Below are 12,218 nucleotides of genomic sequence, written 5' to 3' on the forward strand. Positions count from 1 at the left end.
GTCTTTTACTGTGAGTCACACCTGCACACACACAACATGGGTGCTGGGGAAAATATAAGCACTACCCATGGTTAGGTGGTAGTGTGGGGGGTAATGGAAAACACATATATATAACCAGGAAATTTAGAGTCTCCTCTGTTTAGGGCACTGACTCGGTTAAAAAAAGAATGACCAGGAGATTTAAAGTCTCCTCATTTTAGGGAACAAAAGAAAAGAAAAAACCCCAGGAGATTAGAATTTCCTCAGTTGAGGACTGACTCCAAGTTGGTTGGCCACAGGCAGTGTACTATGCACTAGTAAATAAAGGGTGATTTGGTGATATGACACCAGCCTCTCTGCAGTTGTTTCAGCCCTCTCTCGTTCTCAGTCCTTTCATTAATAGGAATGTTGAGTCACCTTGCGATTCTTAAATACCTCTATCCAATCTCCTTGCAGTCCCTCTTCAAGAGAAACAGTCTCAACTTTTTCCAATATATCTTTACTTGTGAAGTTCCTCACTTTCTCTGAGGCCTTCATTCGTTCCCTAAAGAGTGATGGATAGAACTGGGCACTACTCCAGTTGAGAATGAACCATTATTCTAAATAATCTTAACATAATTTCCTTGTTTTTATACTCTGTGCCCTTGTTATTAAAGCTTAGGATCTATCTGCTCTCTCAACTGTTCTGCCACTTTCAATGATTAAAGCATGTATAGACCCTCAATTTCAGATAGAATGATGGGGGAGGTTTGTCAATAATGTGACCAGATTTTCACGCACAGCAGAAAGCTGTAATTTATTTTATAATTCAATGTTTTTGGTTTTTCTGTGCTTTACTGAGATCAGCTCTGTTTTCTCCCAATTTTTTTAATGGTACAAATATAAATCACATTAAAAACTGAAAGATTTACCTGGTTGTGGGTTATTAATGCACTGTGCCTGATATGCAGGAATAATGTTTATTTGAATTGCATGTAACAGCTGAAGTGTGGTTGATTTAGATTCAGAGATGGGACAAAACACTGAAAAGCAGAATACAATCAAGAATTCTCTGAAATCGCTTCTCTGCACATAACCTGAGTACTTAGGTAGTGGCTTAGCTCTGCTAATTAAGGATATCAATGTGAGAGAGAGAGAGAGAGAGGGAGAGCGAGAGCGAGAGCGAGAGCGAGAGCGAGAGCGAGAGCGAGAGCGAAAGAGAGCGAAAGAGAGAGAGAGATAACCTTAATTCCAAAGAACAAAATATAGGCCACCTAAAGCTAGGTATGTTGTATGGCACAGAGAAATAAATGGGACCTGTGAGAAAGGTACTGCAATAATCATGCATGATTTTAATCTATGTATAAGGTGCATGTATCAGATAAAAGGTACTCAAAAAATAAGCTAGTGTCTATTCAGGACAATTTTTCAGGGAAGTACATTCTAACCTCAACCAGAAAGCAGGCTATTCTGGATCTGGTAACATGCAATGAGACAGGCTTAATCAATTAACTCACAGCAGGGAGTAGCTAAGCAATTATAACATGTAAGAATTTACATCAGTTTGAAGGGGAGAAAGAAGTATGATTCTAAAATTAATGTATTAAATATAAATAAAATCAGAACTAGCGAAACTGAGTTGCAAAACTACATGCAAAATGGCAGAACAGCAGAGATGCTGTGACGGACTTTTAATATGATATCTAATGACTCTCAGTAAAGATTTATTTCAGTGAGAAAGAAAGGTCCTTTTTGAAGGATGCATCATCCCTGGCTAAATAAAATTAAAATGTTTTATCAAATTGTTAGGGTGTTGAGTGGCTTGGCGGGGAACTTGCTGGTGATGGTGTTCACATGTATCTGCTGCCCTTGTCTTTCTAGATGGAAGTGGTTATGGGTTTTAAAGGTGCTGTTTAAAGATATTTGGCAAATTTCTGTAGCGCTTGTTATAGATAGTACACACAGCAGCTACTGAGCGTTAGTAGTGGAGGAAGGGAATGCAGTGCTAATCATTCAGGCTACTTTGTTCTGGATGGTGTCAAACTTCTTGAATGTTGTTGGAGCTGCACTCATCCAGGCAAGTGGGAAGTATTCCATCATATTCCTGACTTGTGCCTTGTGAATGCTGGATTATTTGGTAATCAGATCCTGGAATGTCTGTTGATCCATAACTTCTGGTTCAGAGGCAGGGATGTTACAGACTGAGCCACAAAACTTCTGACTATTATGCTAAGCCATCAGCACTGAAACTTCCTCCAGGAAAAACTTCTAGGCCATATTCAATTTAAATTTGATTATTACTTCAAAAAGGATACCCTATATGCAAGTTAATAGAAACCCCATATTTCCCCACTCCACGTTATAAAATCAAAACCTCATTTCTTTATAAATCATTTTCGTAGAATGTATAGCCTAAGAAAGAATTAATAACATTGGTATTGAGGGTTCTCTATTCATTACATCTGCAGTTTGGGCGGTGGCAAAGAAAAAATGCACAAAGTTGTTTTAAAAAATCTTAATTTAATTTACTTTACATTAAACTTCATTTTCCAAAATTCTTTCAAATCACTTAACCACATCTATTTTTCTACATTTTGAAAATATTACTATTTCACTTTATATGCACATGGATTGAAGTAGTTCAAGAAGGCAGCTCACCACCATGTTCTCAGAAATAACTAGGGACAGGCAATAAAAGCAAATGAATAAAAAGCAGTATATTTTAAAAATATATATATTCCTTTCTGGCTAGAAGTAAGACTGTCAAGATACAACTTGGTGATTTATGCTCTGAATTGATTCTATCACATTAACAGTTAGTCCACAATTGGCAATGTAATTTACCAATGCATATATTCTTTACACACCAAAGGATGTGTGATTATTTTTAAAATTTTAGCTTTCAACACAATATTTTATTTCCAAATGTTGTTAACCAATTAAATTACAAAACATGTTGTGATCTAATTATAAAAAATGTTGTTGTCATGCTGCACAAATCAACAGCTTTACACAAAAGGTCAATTAAACTTCAAATGATGTTTATTCCTTAATTAAACCATCCACAATTTAAAATCTATTTCAGATGAACATTGAGATGAACAAAACAAGCTGCATTGATCTTTCAAATGAGTGAAGTATCCGTTTGTTTCAACCTAATTCTATGATAAGCCACAAAAAAACACAATGATGTCAACCACGTAACAGATCAATTACAGACAGAAGTATGAAGTTAGTACCACTTGGGAGCAAATATTATAAAATAGAGGATAATGAATTAACACAATTTGCTTAATTAAAGAGAAAATATCATGTTAAGTCAGTGAGAGTCGAAGTTAGCAATAAATCAGTCCATGAACAGGAATATACAAGTACTGACTTACTACAGATTGTTTTTCTATATAACTGATCAACAGTATGTCAAAAGGCCAGTCCAGCATTTTAAGTAACATGATACTATTTACCATATTATCCAAATTCATCACTGATTTCTGAATTAGAGTTCAAATACATTCAAAAGTCCACTGAAGTATACTGCCAATGCTGTAAATTGCAGAAATGCAGCAACCAGGAAATAAGAAATTATTCAATATATTTGTGTGCGCAAGAGACTAGTAGGAACACAGCTCCATACCTCCCAGTTAAATAATTTGTGATACGGATATCACATAGTTAATAATTTACAGGTTTTTTCTAAATTTACATAACCCATGAACATTCCTCAACAGCACTAATTCCAGCAGAATTAGTACATTTATGACTGAAGTCACCTAGTTGATTTGCTGTCTAGCACACAGATGGATCATTATATATCTTTAGAAATTCTTGTAATCAGTCATTTATTTAACTGCAACTAGCTTATGAAAACCAGTATAAAAACATGAAAAAAATTAAATCCCAATTTGAAGAGCTATAAATCAGAAATAGAAAGCTGCTTCAGTAAGTAATGCATACAGCCGAAACAGAATTCAATTTTAAAATCTGAAAACGTGAAGCTAGTACCAATAAATGTGACCCATTTTTGGGGATTTGGACTAGTTAAACAATAGGGGCGGCACAGTGGCTCAGTGGTTAGCACTGCTGCCTCACAGCACCAGGGTTCCAGGTTCAATTCCAGCCTCAGGCGACTGTCTGTATGGAGTTTGCACATTCTCTCCATGTCTGCATGGGTTTCCTCTGGGTTCTCTGGTTTCCTCCCACAGTCCAAAGATGTGCAGGTCAGGTGAATTGGCCATGCTAAATTGTCCATAGTGCTAGGTGCATTGGTCGGAGGGAGGTAGGTCTGGACTGGTTGGGCCGAAGGGCCTGTTTCCACACTGTAGGGAATCTAATCTAAATAACCTGACATAGTCACACCTATAGAGCTATTCCCATCAGCCAAAATCAGACTTATTTGTCCCAACATCAAGACAGATACTCCCCAGGTTTTGTGGTATATACAATAAGGGAAGAATGATCCCAGAGCATTTTATACTGACTCTGGATCAATCCCATGATGCGTCTCAGAATCAGGCCAAACATAAGCAGAGAAACCTCCTGATCAATAACTACTATTCTCCCTTGCTCATCAGCTAACACCACTTGGAGGAGGCACTATGGGTAACAAAGGCATAGATGAACTTTAGGTAAAGTTTTCAACAGACATGACAATAATTGTATGGTGTTTTCATCATTGAATAAGCTTGCTGAATGCAAGTCATATATCAAAAAGACTGGATATGTGTCAGGTGCTGTTGATGAAACACAAAGAAACAGCCTACTTGACTTGGGCCCATTTGACTATGGTAATGTCCCCACCTTGAGCCAAAAGATTTGGGTTCAAGTCCCGCTTGCTCCAAAGGTGAGTAATAATACCTCTAAACAGGCTGATTAGAAAATTGCTGCAGGACCAGATTCAAATTCAGAGATTATTATAGCCTAGTTCCAACATGGTCACAAGATTTGAAATCTAGAGGTCAGGCAAGAGTGACTGCTCTTATACTAAGGCAGCATTCAACCAAATATGGCAAAACAGAGACTTTGAGAAAAGAAGGGCCCACAAAAGTTGTGTTATGAAACTGTGTAAAGTACTCATGAAGTGGAAGGCAGAAAGCTGGAATTTGTTTGTAAAAATGATAGAAGGAAAGAGTGTGTGGTCTGTTTAAGAGATAAAGTGCTTTTCTAAGCTTGGAGATTTAAACGAGAAAATGTCTGCAAGCAGCTGCAAGTGTACAGATAGTTCTAAAACTGAAACATGTAACAATTGGCTGTGTGATTGGAAATCTTAGTCTTGTTTTGATGTTTTGGAAACTAGCTTGAATCAGCCAATTAAATTAAACCAAGCCCTTAGACAAAACTTACAAAATTTAAATCTGATAGTTTTGATTATCTGGAAACAATCCAATTGTAAAGAAATTAATAGGTCATCAAGGGTATAAAAATGAGGGCATTTGAAAATTGGGGAGAGCACACCCACCATCTGAGGAATAAACCTATTGCTCTCACAGAAATCTCCACGCTCTCTCAAAGTGCCATCTATTCATAAAGGTACACTGCACTCATAGATAATACTCTTCACACCAGAATTCAGCAGAGAGAGAGGTGTTCAGAACAGAAGAAATTACAGAGAAACATCCCTGACAGCAGGATCAGCAAAAGGCTGGAGAGACAGATGAGAAGGCAGAGCATTCCCCAAGATACATACGGTGTGAACTTTGAGAGACTAAGTTTTAATTTATTGTTTTCTTATTACTTTGATTTATATATGTTGGACTTATGTTTATTGAAACATAATATCTGCAGAATTTAGTTCAATAAGAGAATAATTAGTTGGGGGGTGAGGTGGAAGTGTTTGGCTTGTTGGTAATTCTGTTAATTTGTTCACTGCTAGGGTTAAAAAAAAATTGTTACTTATTAATTACAAAGTGAGTATTAGGGATTCTTTATATTTAACCACACTTTTAACAGTTTACAAGAGGCAAGATGAGCTTCTCTGGTTGTTTTGGGTTTAATTATTAGAATGGAACCTCTACTCCTGCCATAACAGATTGGGGCTGGTGTCTTGGTTTACTTATCAGAGGGGTTTGATCCTTATCCCTTTTATAACAGTTTTATAATCTAAACATGATGATTTAGCAAATGTAAACAAGAATCTATGCATCTTTAAGTAAAACTGGCCTAGTGCCAAAAGTCAGATGGAAAATAGAAGAATAGTAAGGAGAGTACAGATGAAATGCATGAGACAACACAAAAACTAAGGAGTAACATAGAAAAGGGTTCAGACCAGGTAAACCAGGAATCTTCAGGTTCCTCAACTATCAAATTTAGTGAAACTCACATATGCTGTGTCATTTGAAAACTTCAATAGTAACATCTGTTCAGAAAATAATTTCTCATGAGGTTCTAGGATATGGGAACTTATCCAGAATAAAATTAAAACTGCAACTAATATTTATGTCATAGATCCAGATGTAGTAGCTCACTCTGAGCTAGTATTTCCTAGAAGGACATCAGTAATGCAACCATAAAGTAGTGCTTTTGGTTATTTGTAAACAATGATTCGAGAAAGGAAGGAACGGCATATATCACAAATTCAGGATATGCTAACTAAGCAAGTTACAACTAATAAATTACTTCTGAGATGAATCACTGTTGTCCTGGGCAAACACAATAGCAGTACTGTACTGTATGGGTTCTAAGGAAGGGTCATTTGACCCGAAACATTAACTCTGATTTCTCGCCACACATGCTGCCAGACCTGCTGAACTTTGCCACCAATTTCTGTTTTTGCCACAATAATGTTGTACAGTTTGTACACAGCAAGATCTCAAAACCAACAAGCGAACTGGGAGAAATGATAACCAGTTCCAAACAACTTCAAAACATTGCTGTGAGATTTCTAATACATCCACTTGAAAAATTTAGGTGGAGCCACAGATCAGCATCTCACTCAAAGAACAGTGCCTCTGACAATGCAACTCTTTGGTAGTGCACCCAACACTAAGGTATTCTTAATGTAGATATAGTGGTGATATTTGGACATGGAATGGCAGGGAATTTGACAATTATTTGTACGCTGGCTTATGTTTCTTATTCTTTTAGCCACTATCACTATTTTCTTTTCAGCAATGAAACTACAAGTGGAAAACATTTTAACAGGTCTGTTAAGAGCTCACCGTGAAAAATATTGCTGATATTTCTGCCAACAGTACACCTGCTCTTAAACTATCCAGATATATGTCTGTATCATGCACACAAGCAGTACTTGTATTCACAGTCTGTGATTAAAATCTGAGTTCCCCTACCACCACCAAAAGCAGCGGGGGATGAAATTTCGCTGGGGACTTTCATTTGCTGTAATTTTGGCAGAGAGCTGTGAAAAATCACAAGAAAGCAGCACAACGTTAGGGGTCGGATTAAAAAGCTTCACTTTCTTAATTATTAACATCATAAAAGCCACACAATGAATGTATATAGTGGCAAAAAATTAGTGAAATACATTTTCCCCTTCTTAAAAAAACATTGAAGTTATAGAAATTCTTTTGCCCACCCCCAAGCACTAAATGAAAGCATAAATCCTTTCCCACTCATCCAACCATTTAAATATAGTTGAATAAAACTCTTCCCTGACCAAAATATTTAAAAAAGGTAATTTAAAATCTTAACTCCAAATTTCTTATGGAAGAAATAAACTCTGAGCTGCAAATATGATACTTTGAAACAGAAATTCTTCATAAAGGCTTGACAACAAATCAAATGCAATATAAAATGGACACAATTAAAATGTTAACTCCACCATACTATTTTAAATCTTTTCTTTATTTCACCTGGATAGCTTCCAGAACAAATAAAAAGACATTGTTGAAGAGAGGTTCTCTGCTCAGTCCATATTCTGCTAGTCTGAGAGCAACAATGTGTGTGTTCATTTATGAACAAATAGGAATTTAATTGGAAGTCCTGACAGGGCCAAACTCCTTTCACACTCCAGCTGAATAACAGAACAAGCCTGTTTGGAATTAAGTTGGAAAACATAGTAATGTTGACTAGTCATTGCACTGTAAACATGTAGATGTATGAAAAACCACAGGATGTAAGAAAGTACTGTATTTTAGTTACTCATTGCCACTAAATCTCATTCCATAGCTATTTCTATCAGCTTGCAATGAACATAGTTATCAACAAATTTCAGAAACACGTCATCATGCGTACAGAGTCAGAGAATCACAAACCTGTTAGTGCCATGGCTTACTCTCGCACAGTTTTGAACTAAACGGTATCCCTATTCAAATAACAAAGGACAACAAACAGCAAAAATCTGAACCTTTGCAGTTCTGATACAATGACATTAGAAATGCAATTAATTACGATTCTTTCAGTTTCCAGTGGGATATTCTTTACAGCTGCCAACTCCAGCTAAGTGTTAATGGAGCATCAGTAAAGCTAAGCTGCTATTCAAAAGTGTAATGTTTTATCAGAACAAAGTTACATAGTTATGAAAATATGACATTTATCATAATATTTTTAGAAATGTACCAAATGCTTAATACATGAAAAATGCACCAAGCTTTTTCATTAAAAAGCTTGCAGCAATTTTCTTGATGAATACTCTGTACAGCAAAACAACATTAAACAAGCTTTTTGCATTTTACAACAGGCCACAATTCTACCAACTTATGGGCAAAAGATTAGGTTGTCACACAAATACAGAGTGAACACATCTATAACCATTTCACAATGAGGAAGTCAAAATTTACTAGATACAAAAAAGGACTGAAAGCTATACCATTTTCTTCATGATATATTTTCCAATTTAACATTTCCCTTTTTCTTTCTTCTACTGGAGTAGTTCCTTAAGAATACTGAGTTGATGAATACAGTGAAGCACACCAGCACCAAGAGCATGCAGCTGTGATCCAGCCTTTTGCCCACCCCCTCTCAAGGTTGCCAGCAGTTCTAACTCATGACACACACACACAGTCAGCTGGGGACCTATTGAAGGAGACTCTAACAACCAACAGTCATTGCAGATTAAACTGAACATCTATATTTTCAAAATGTACAACGTTATCAGAATTAACTGGTGAGTTATTTTAAAAAAGGATTTTTTTAGCATTAGTTGCCCTAATCCTCTGAAAATCATTAAGAAGTACTGTGCAAACAATAGTAATGAATGCCAATAAAAGTATCAATTCACATGTTTATTTTTAGTAATTAAGAATTAAGACTAATGCAATAAATAGAAGTCATCTATTTAGTCTTTTAAAAACCATTATTCCAGCTGCTCGAAAGGACTAGTCTGCAGACCCTTCGATCACCCCATTTCCCTATTTATGCATACAAATGATCTGATTTCCTGTGGCTACTGCTGTCACACAAGGAGAGACACATCATCAAATGTTACTGAGTTAAATCTAATTTTTCTCCTCCACACAAGTGTAGGGAACTTTAAAACAAGATTTTTAAAAAACTTTCTACATTTCTTCCTTAAAACAAGCATAGACTGTGAAAGATGTGGTATCACTTTTGAGAGTATAGAATGTTTTTTAAGCAATAACAAAGCAACATTTGTTTCACTGTTTTGATGGCAAACATTTTCCATAAAGTGATGACTGACCATTAATCAACTGGAAACCTTAAAAATCACAAGCAAGCAGTATTGTAGAAAACAAACATCTGCTGGTTGTACAAATCTCATAGGCCAAAAATTGGCTGCAAAAATAGTCTGCAGAATAGCAAACACAAACTTTTACTGAAAATATACTGGATTTGGGCTGCATGTTACTTTCCTTGCTGATCAGAGTTGGCATTGTGTTATGGACTTCAATTATTTTTTCTCCTCATGCACTGATAAGTCAAGGAAACATATTGTACACTGTACCTATAATAATCAGTCTACAATAATTAAAATAGGTTTAAGGGTAATAATTAATTTAATGGGAGTTTTCAGATCAGTCCACATTTATCAATAAATTCATTTTCAATATAATTATCACAGCAAAGCATAAAGTCACATAATAAAAAAAACTTAGAAACAATGTGGATTTTCAGATGAGTTTTGTGCAATCAAAAGTAAAGATGAATAATTAATGTGCGACACAGTAAGAATGGCCTTTTAATGTTTGTTTCTACAGTTGTTGTACATAGCATAGCAGCTGCCTTGCTCTAGTAAAAGTAGGGCTGTTCCTCACTAAATAATTGGAATAAATCTGGTTTAGAATCATTAATGCTTGTCTGCCCACCGACCAAAATACAGACATCATACTTACTAGCTTACTTAAGTCTAAAGAAACAAACACTAATTCTGTTCAGGATCGGCACTTTCAATCTTGCATACATTTAAGTCAAAGACAGATAACAAAAAAATTGGGTGGGAGCGATTTAAATCTGTCAGCTACTGGGAGCTGGATAGGGGAGGGCGGGGCCTGATATTGAACAGGGAACACCGAAGCAAGTGAAACACATCCTTAAGTGGTTTTTTAATTTCAGCACTATATTTGGATCTGATTTCAGGTTTCCTGGCCAGTTAACCTGAGATGCCATGATAATGACTCATATGACTCAATTTTAGTCCAAGAACACACCTCTATAGTTCAAGGTGCAACAATAAACGCTAAAGATTAAGGATAAGAGGGAGCCACAGTATGCAATCGTAATGTGTTGACAGAATCATAGAATCACACAGCACAGATACAGACCCTTCAGTCCAACCCATGTGCACACTCCTGGCCCATTATCCCTCTAGATCTTTCCTAGTCATGTACTTTTTCCACATGCAAACCAACCTGTGTAATAAATTTACCTCTCACGTCTTTTTTAAATCTCTCTCCTCTCATCTTAAAAATGTGTCCCCTAGTCTTGAAATCCGCAACCTAGGAAAAAGGACAACCCTATCCATACCCCTCATTATTTTATAAACTTCTAATAGGTCATCTCTTAACCTCCTACGCTCCAGTGAAAAAGTCCCAGACCTTCTTTGTAACTCGTACCTTCCATATCTGGCAACATTCTGGTAAATCTCTTCTAAACCCTCTACAGCTTAATAATATCCTTCCTGATAATAACTTGGCAACAACTAAGACACGGTATTCCAGAAGTCTTACCAATGTTCTGTACAACCTCCACATTATTTGTAGCATACTTCTGGGAATCCTGGTCTAAACATAATTGCAAGTTAGCATGGTTCTTGTCCAGCTTCATGAAGGACAGCCCCCCTCCCTGCCAGATTTGCACACACAACCTCTATCCAAGGGGTGGGGTATTTGTCCAACTGTGAAAAGAGGTTTAACATTTGTTTAAAATCCCCACAAAGGCAAATTGACCCATCAAAATCAATTTGACCAGTGCCCATTCCTTAAATTGATGATTCCTTCACTTTCCAGCCTTCTGATTTCTGCCTCTACATTTTCATGTAAGGCAAATGACATTTGGCGAGCCTGGTCAAAATGCAAGGTAACCCTGGCTTAGTCCCTCGATCTTCCTGGAAAACCTCCAGGTATTTAATTAGGACTTCACTCAGGAAGCCATTTTCTAATTGAAAAATGTTGAGCCAATCTAAATGAATCTTTCTTAACCAATTTCGCCCCATCAAGCTTGTGCCTGAGCCTTTTACTACAATCACTGGTAACTGAACCAGCTGCTTCTCATAAAAGACTAGAACTGACGTTATCTAGCAAGAGATTTGAAAACACATAGTTAGCTCAAAGATCATGAAGTAGGGATTCTTAATTCCACGGGCAGCAGATCCTTATAAACATGAAAGGAGATTGAAGTTAAACATGGAAATCAGCACTTTTATGGAATTATCCCTGTAGTTTACATCTGGTTGAGGAAATGCTTTGTTGGTCTGATTCTTCTCCCTATGACACCTTTTTTCCTCAGAGACATTCTTCCCTTCAGAGAGGGTCTGTTTGACTGCTCCAGCTACCCTGTTCTGTACCTTCCCAGATGACTGTCGCCCGCTGCTGGAGATTCCATTACACACTTCACTGCTTGAGATGCAGTATCCCAGCAATTACACACTGAATACAGCAACTGGTGGGTTAAGCATTTGTGTGGTTAGCAGGTTCAATTGCATTATGATGTCTAGAAAGTGTGGGTGCACATTAATGGCAGCATTGTCTTCTTGCATGCTGATCTGAACAAATGGTAAGGGTTAAGGTAATATCCAAGATTTATATCAACAACACACAGGTCACTCAAGAATTCCTTGTTGCTACCTGATTCCATCTCAATGAAGCAATCATACACTAACACATGACTACCAAAGACCTGTTTACCTCCAC

At 36.8% G+C, this 12,218-nt stretch overlaps 1 protein-coding gene across 5 annotated transcripts in view; it reads right to left on the bottom strand.

Annotated features, from left to right (window-relative positions):
- Positions 1-8,819, bottom strand: part of plekhg4 (pleckstrin homology and RhoGEF domain containing G4) — a 223,245-nt gene extending 214,426 nt beyond the window's left edge. For all 5 annotated transcript variants that reach the window (XR_015759974.1, XM_087995955.1, XM_043707122.2 and 2 more), the window contains exon 1: positions 8,720-8,819. Coding sequence is in view for 4 of the 5 variants with exons in the window: in XM_087995955.1 (XP_087852081.1) it covers positions 8,720-8,731 (12 nt within the window). In the remaining variant the exon portion in view is untranslated. The remainder of the gene's footprint in view (positions 1-8,719) is intronic.
- Positions 8,820-12,218: the final 3,399 nt, after the last annotated feature.

Source organism: Chiloscyllium plagiosum, unplaced genomic scaffold (assembly GCF_037043375.1).
Source record: "Chiloscyllium plagiosum isolate Xiang-an unplaced genomic scaffold, Cpla_swu_hap1 HiC_scaffold_17, whole genome shotgun sequence".
NCBI classification, from domain to species: Eukaryota; Metazoa; Chordata; class Chondrichthyes; order Orectolobiformes; family Hemiscylliidae; genus Chiloscyllium; species Chiloscyllium plagiosum.